This window comes from Gossypium arboreum, chromosome 3 (genome assembly GCF_025698485.1).
Source record: "Gossypium arboreum isolate Shixiya-1 chromosome 3, ASM2569848v2, whole genome shotgun sequence".
Classification (NCBI taxonomy): Eukaryota; Viridiplantae; Streptophyta; class Magnoliopsida; order Malvales; family Malvaceae; genus Gossypium; species Gossypium arboreum.
In genome coordinates this window covers 24,788,036-24,794,075 of record NC_069072.1, presented here as the reverse complement: position 1 = coordinate 24,794,075, position 6,040 = coordinate 24,788,036, and the positions used below count along the sequence as shown (strand labels likewise).

The following is a 6,040-nucleotide window of genomic DNA, read 5'->3' as shown; positions in this document are numbered from 1 at the left end:
AAGATTGCAAGACAAGGATTTGTCTTAAAAATTAAAAAGACCAAGCAGAAGGGTAATTACGTAAATAGAAGGGAACAGATTGCGGAGGGTTCACCTTCTTAAGGTTAGGTCATACGATTGCCCGAACCCTAAAATGGTCAGTTGGATCATTACAAGTCTATGTACTTCTCCATTCGACACGTAGCAGTGTGGCAGTGATCCTTTTGCATTGACTGGTTAAGGTTTCTCAGCTTCTTCGTCTTTGGCTGTTGCTTGTTTCGCACCGTTGGATGGGGTTGATCCAACGGGCAATGGGTGAAGCTTAAGTAAAGGTACAAAAGAAAGTAGGTCCCTTGGAGATATAATATACCTAAAGGAAAATCCTTTTTGTTTAGGCTGTCTTATCATTTTGTTTAGTGCGTAAAACAAAGCAAAAGGTTTAAGTTTTTTTTGTTTGTTGGGGGGGGCGGGGGGGTTAATTCTGATTACATGATGGATGAAGTTGTTAGCGAAAGCGTATCATCCATGACAGAATAAATAGAGAGAAAAGCAAGAAGAAGAACAAAAGTGTTAAAGAGAGAGTGTTTGGGGGTATTGCAAAGATAATATTTTTATTGGGGAAAAAAAGAATGGGGAGAGGTAGGGTTGAGTTGAAGAGAATTGAGAACAAGATTAACAGGCAAGTAACTTTTGCTAAGAGAAGGAATGGGCTTTTGAAGAAAGCCTATGAGCTTTCCGTTCTTTGTGATGCAGAGGTTGCTCTCATCATCTTCTCCAATAGGGGAAAACTGTACGAGTTTTGCAGTAGTTCAAGGTATCACCAAAACTATTTCACCTTTTTTCTTTTTTGGTACCCTCTTTCAAAACCCCAAAACCAACACACTACTCCTCCTCCTACTACTATACTAAGGGTTTTTTTTTTTCGTAAAACAACGCAAGCTCTCGCTTCTTTCTTTTTGCTTGCTTTGATTTCTGACTTTTGGGGGTTCAAAGAGGAGGGTTTTTTTTGCTGTTTTGGGTGTGATTTTGGGGTATTCAAGTTATGGGAGAAAATTTTGAGAAAAGAGTGAAATTTTATAATATAAAGCTATGTTTGAGTTTTGCCGTTTTGGTGAATGTCTTGGCGTTTGCCTGTGTGTTTTTCCTCTTCTTCTTGATGTTAGATCTGCAATTCTAAATCGTCAAAAGACAACATCCCTCTCTTGTGTATATATATATATATATATTCCCACTTTAATTTCTTCTCTTCCTTCTTTGATCTCTTTGGTTTTATCACCCCTTTCCTTTCCCCTCTTTCATCCTTACATATATATATATATATATATATTAACTACAAGTTTGTTTTTAAAATCTATATATATATTAACTACAAGTTTGTTTTTAAAATCTCCGATCTAACGTCTTTCATGTTTAACATAAGAAGCTGAAAGATCTCTTGCAGATTAGCTTTGAATACTTTTATTCTTTAAAGATCTCTTGCAGATTAGCTTTGAATACTTTTATTCTTTCTTTAATTTCTCTCGTTCAAGCTTTGATTAGATCCTGTTTTTTTCCTCTTAAATCATTATAGATCATGTATATTAATTTCTCATATAAACAACCAAAAGCTTATTTAGATAAAAGGAAAAAAAAAGAACAGAAAGAAAGCTTTCGATGAGCTCATAAATTTACACGATCTGAGCTTAGGGTTTTATTTTAAAGTTTCAAACTTAATCCCATATCTAAAAGCAGACTTCAACCTGGTTTATTTTTCTAAAACAAAACAGATAAAAAAAACCCAAGGATACCTGTTTGAGATGTTACAAAAACAAAATCAAAACAGTAAAGACAAACAAGAGATTTCAGCCTGTCGTTTCTACTTTTTCAGATGTGTCTTTTCTTTCTTACAAACCAACTTCCTTCTTTCCAATGGATTCTATCATGTCTGCGATCTATTTCAATGGATCACTTAAAAGGGTACATCTCCATCAATGCTTCTGAGTTTCTAAGGTTTTGATTCTCCCAAAGCTGCTGCCCCCCATGTTAGGGTTTTCAACTTTCTTTTCCTTCGCTTTAAAATCTAAATTTCGTTTAGAAGGCTGAAATATTTGATGTTTTTAATTCTTTCAATTGATCTACTTGCATGAGCGCTGCTTGTCTTAATTCCACTGGTCTAGAATATTAATTAACGCAAATGTATTGATTATTATGTGATTAGTAGTACTACGTTTATTAATTAATTAATACACAGTTTGCCTGTGTTAATTAATCTCTTTTTCATCGTCATTACAAGTATAATTTGATGATTTGTAAGTTTAATTAAAAGCTTAGTTTAAGTAAGGTGTTTTGGAAACATTGGATCATTAATTAAATAATAAGGAACAAGTTCTGATTCCCAACATTTGGTGAATAATTAAACCATCCAATTTATTGTACCAAGAAAAAAACTAATTAAAGATTGCTTTCATTTTAATTACTTCCTCTTAAAATTTTAAAAATAAAAATAAAAACTTTTGTGATACAGTGAGCATTTTTCTTTTTAACAGCATTTTATTATTATTATTTTTAAAATATTATCCTTTTTATCTTTATTGTCAGTGTGTTGTTAAATGATGTATCCTCAATGGCTGATTTTTGAACTTCTATTACTTTTTTTGTCCCATCTTTTTTAATTGAACTTTGATAATTGTTTTTGGATTTATCTTTTCAACATACAGCTCCAATTTCAACCATTCGAATATTGTGTTTATGAATGTGTTGTATCCTTGAACTAACATTTAGTCATTTACCTTGATATATATATATATAGCATGATGAAAACATTGGAGAGGTACCAGAAGTGCAGCCATGGAGCACCAGAGACAAATGTTTCAACTAGGGAGGCTCTGGTAATATGCTACTCATCTCTGCCAACTGAGATTTGAAAACACTGCCTTGGTTTTTTCTTCTTTGGAGTTTCTATGCTCCCTATATGGAATACATGTTAGCTCATTAATCCAGTGTGTAACCAAACTATTCCTCATATCTCTACAAAGCTCATCTCTCCCATAGAGATCCATAACATTGCATCTTTCTCATAATTCTACTTACTTTATATTTATAAAGCATATTACTTGATCTCCCTACTAAGGTTTCTTACCTAATACAACATTTTACCTTAGAGTTTTGGCTTGGTTTTGTTTTTTGTTGCTTGTTTCTTAAGATTAGCCATTATATGCATTTGGCTTACATTTTTCAGCTAGATGATGATTGAAACAATGAAGTAATACATAGTAATTAACCTGTCTATCAATGCTAAACTTGGCTGCAAATGTGTAGTTTTGTGGGAATAAATGCAAATTTCATGATGTGTCTGTAGGAGCTAAGCAGCCAGCAGGAATATCTGAAGCTTAAAGCACGTTATGAAGCCTTACAAAGGTCCCAAAGGTGAGTGAGCAACCTTTGAAATGGCCCAAATTGTTGGTAATCATTAAATATATGATACATGATTGAAGATGAAAACATATTGTTGATATATTTGGTTAGGAATTTACTTGGAGAAGATCTGGGGCCTTTGAGCAGCAAAGAGCTTGAGTCACTTGAGAGGCAGCTTGATTCTTCATTAAAGCTGATAAGATCAACGCGGGTACTTTCACTCCATTCTCCTCTACTTTCAATGCTCATTTCATAACAGAAACTGCATTCACTAATCAATGAAAAATTGAATTATGGATCTGATTTGACTATTTCTGTTGTAGACCCAATACATGCTTGATCAGCTCACTGATCTGCAACGAAAGGTATCCCATCATCTTATATAATTTGAAAGCCATTAATTTGTTGTTGTCTCTTCCACCAATGCAACTATTTTTCACTCTCTTTAATGCAGGAACATCTACTTAATGAAGCTAATAAGAGTCTAAAACAAAGGGTAGGTTTCTTTTTATATCTTTAAGGTTACAATTTCATTCAACAAGGGAAATTACCAACAAAATTAACATATTTAATGAGTTGAGAAACGGTGGTTTTTTACAGTTGATGGAAGGCTACCAAGTACATTCACTCCAGCTGAATCCAAATGCCGATGACGTCGGCTACGGCCGACAACCAACCCATCAGCCTCAGGGTGATGTCTTCTTCCATCCATTGGACTGCGAGCCAACGTTACAAATCGGGTACTACATACCTATATCGAACACTAACAACGAATTTAAATAACTACAAGATGAATTCTTAATCGGTTTGATTTGTTGAACTACAGATATCAGCCCGATACGATATCGGCGGTCACCGGGTGCCCGAGTGTGAATAATTACATGACGGGATGGCTACCATGACTATGACACATAAAGGAAAATAGAAGCAAAAGCATGCAGTGGCAAATGCATGAATGCATGCATGCATGGTGTCCGCATTCTTTCATAAGAACATCATCAGCACATTTTATCATCTGTTTGCATGTTATTTGATGAAACAAAATGTGTGTAATGTGTCATGGATTTAATATTAACTTTCGTGTCTTTAATTCTGTAAGCACTGCGCAGCACTCTTTGAAATAATGCGGTGGTGTTGTTTGCTTGTAAGAGGGATTCCAACTCTGACCATCATCTGCTTTATTTAGTTTTAAATCAACAAAAACAAGCATTTGTTGTTGCTATAACATTAATATCTTTTTATCAAAAGCAACCGATGACCCTCATTTTTTCCTTCCAACTTCAAGTCTCTCTCTCCTTACTACAGTCAGACTTTCTGACCAGTACTAAACAGGATAAATCATCCATCTTCACTGCACACTTATTCCCGGTGTCAAGTTCAACAAATTTTTACTGGTTCTTGTTCTTGATTTGTAAGTCTTCAAATTTTCATTTCATTTTAACTTCAAGGTCTAATTTTTTTCTCTCATAATTCACGAGGATATTTGGGTCAAGTAATATCTAACCTTCATTTGCTCCATTTTCAAACGTGGTTTAAGTAACCTTGTAACTTTTGATTGTTCCAACGAACATTATTATCTCTTGCTATCTCATGGACAGTTTGAGTTAATGTTAAAAGCTGAGGAACATGACTATCTCTTGCTATTTCATGGACAATTTGAATTAATGTTAAAATAGTGTATGTTCCGGTGAAAGCTCTTTAAAGTTGACATTATTAACATTAAAAGATCATGTTTTTAGGGCCAAATCAGTAGAAAAATGAATCTTGCTTGAAGCTCGAGGTTCCTTGAGATAAAACTTTGATTGCTTGTACTACTTGTCTCATTTCATGTTCAAAAGACAGTTAGAGAAAGTTAGTTTAAAACAGTCAAAGTCTTTAAGTTGTCATGTTTGACTTTTGATTAAATCTTACTAAAGCAACAAATTTGGAGATATTTCGTAGCCAACATTCTAAAATTATCATCATCATTTGCTTGTATAACTTAGAGAAGAGATAAAAAGTTTGATATGCTTAGAAAGGCTATCCTAATTTTTTTTTACTTACGTTTTGGATCTATTACATAAATTCTTTAGTTCTTTCCCAACTTTTTGTTCTAACATAAAATAGAACAAAACTGTTTTAAATAGTTATAAACTAAATTATTTGTTGGACCAAAAGTTTTTTCAAATAAAAATTCTTTCAAATTTCTTTTGAAAAGGTCTTTCAAAGTGAAATCTAACATCGTCAAAGGAAATTTGAAGGAACCACTTACCATCAATATTTCGATCAAAGTAAGTCTCCAAATGAAACTTAAACTTCATTTCAAGCTTTCCGAACACCATAGACGGAGAAAGTTGAAAGATAGAAAAGGAGATTCATGGGTCAAAGAGAGAAAAATAAGTTTTTAATCTTTTAAAGATTATATTTTTATATTTTAAAAATAATTTTTATTATAATTTATTAAAACAGAATATTTGACACACACTGATGCATAAATCATTATCATTTTAAGAAAACAAATATTGAAGGGTTTAAAGATAAATAGAAATAACTACTATTTCTAACTGTTAAACATAAATATATAAAAAGAAACATAAAATCTAAAACTAGAAATTCAAAATCCCAAATTTGTAATCTGAAATAAAAAAACTAAACCCTAAAATTTAAAACTCAAAACTAAAATGAAAAG

The 6,040-nt window shown here is 32.8% G+C and overlaps 1 protein-coding gene across 1 annotated transcript; it reads left to right on the top strand.

The window, feature by feature from the left end:
• The first annotated feature begins 370 nt into the window (after window positions 1-370).
• LOC108487214 (agamous-like MADS-box protein MADS4) lies at window positions 371-4,597 on the top strand. The gene is made up of 8 exons (XM_017791495.2): window positions 371-793; window positions 2,768-2,846; window positions 3,317-3,384; window positions 3,484-3,583; window positions 3,696-3,737; window positions 3,827-3,868; window positions 3,973-4,112; window positions 4,199-4,597. Exons 1-8 carry the CDS (start codon window positions 609-611, stop codon window positions 4,272-4,274), a joined length of 732 nt encoding a protein of 243 aa, XP_017646984.1. The 5' UTR covers window positions 371-608; the 3' UTR covers window positions 4,275-4,597.
• The last annotated feature ends 1,443 nt before the right edge of the window (window positions 4,598-6,040 follow it).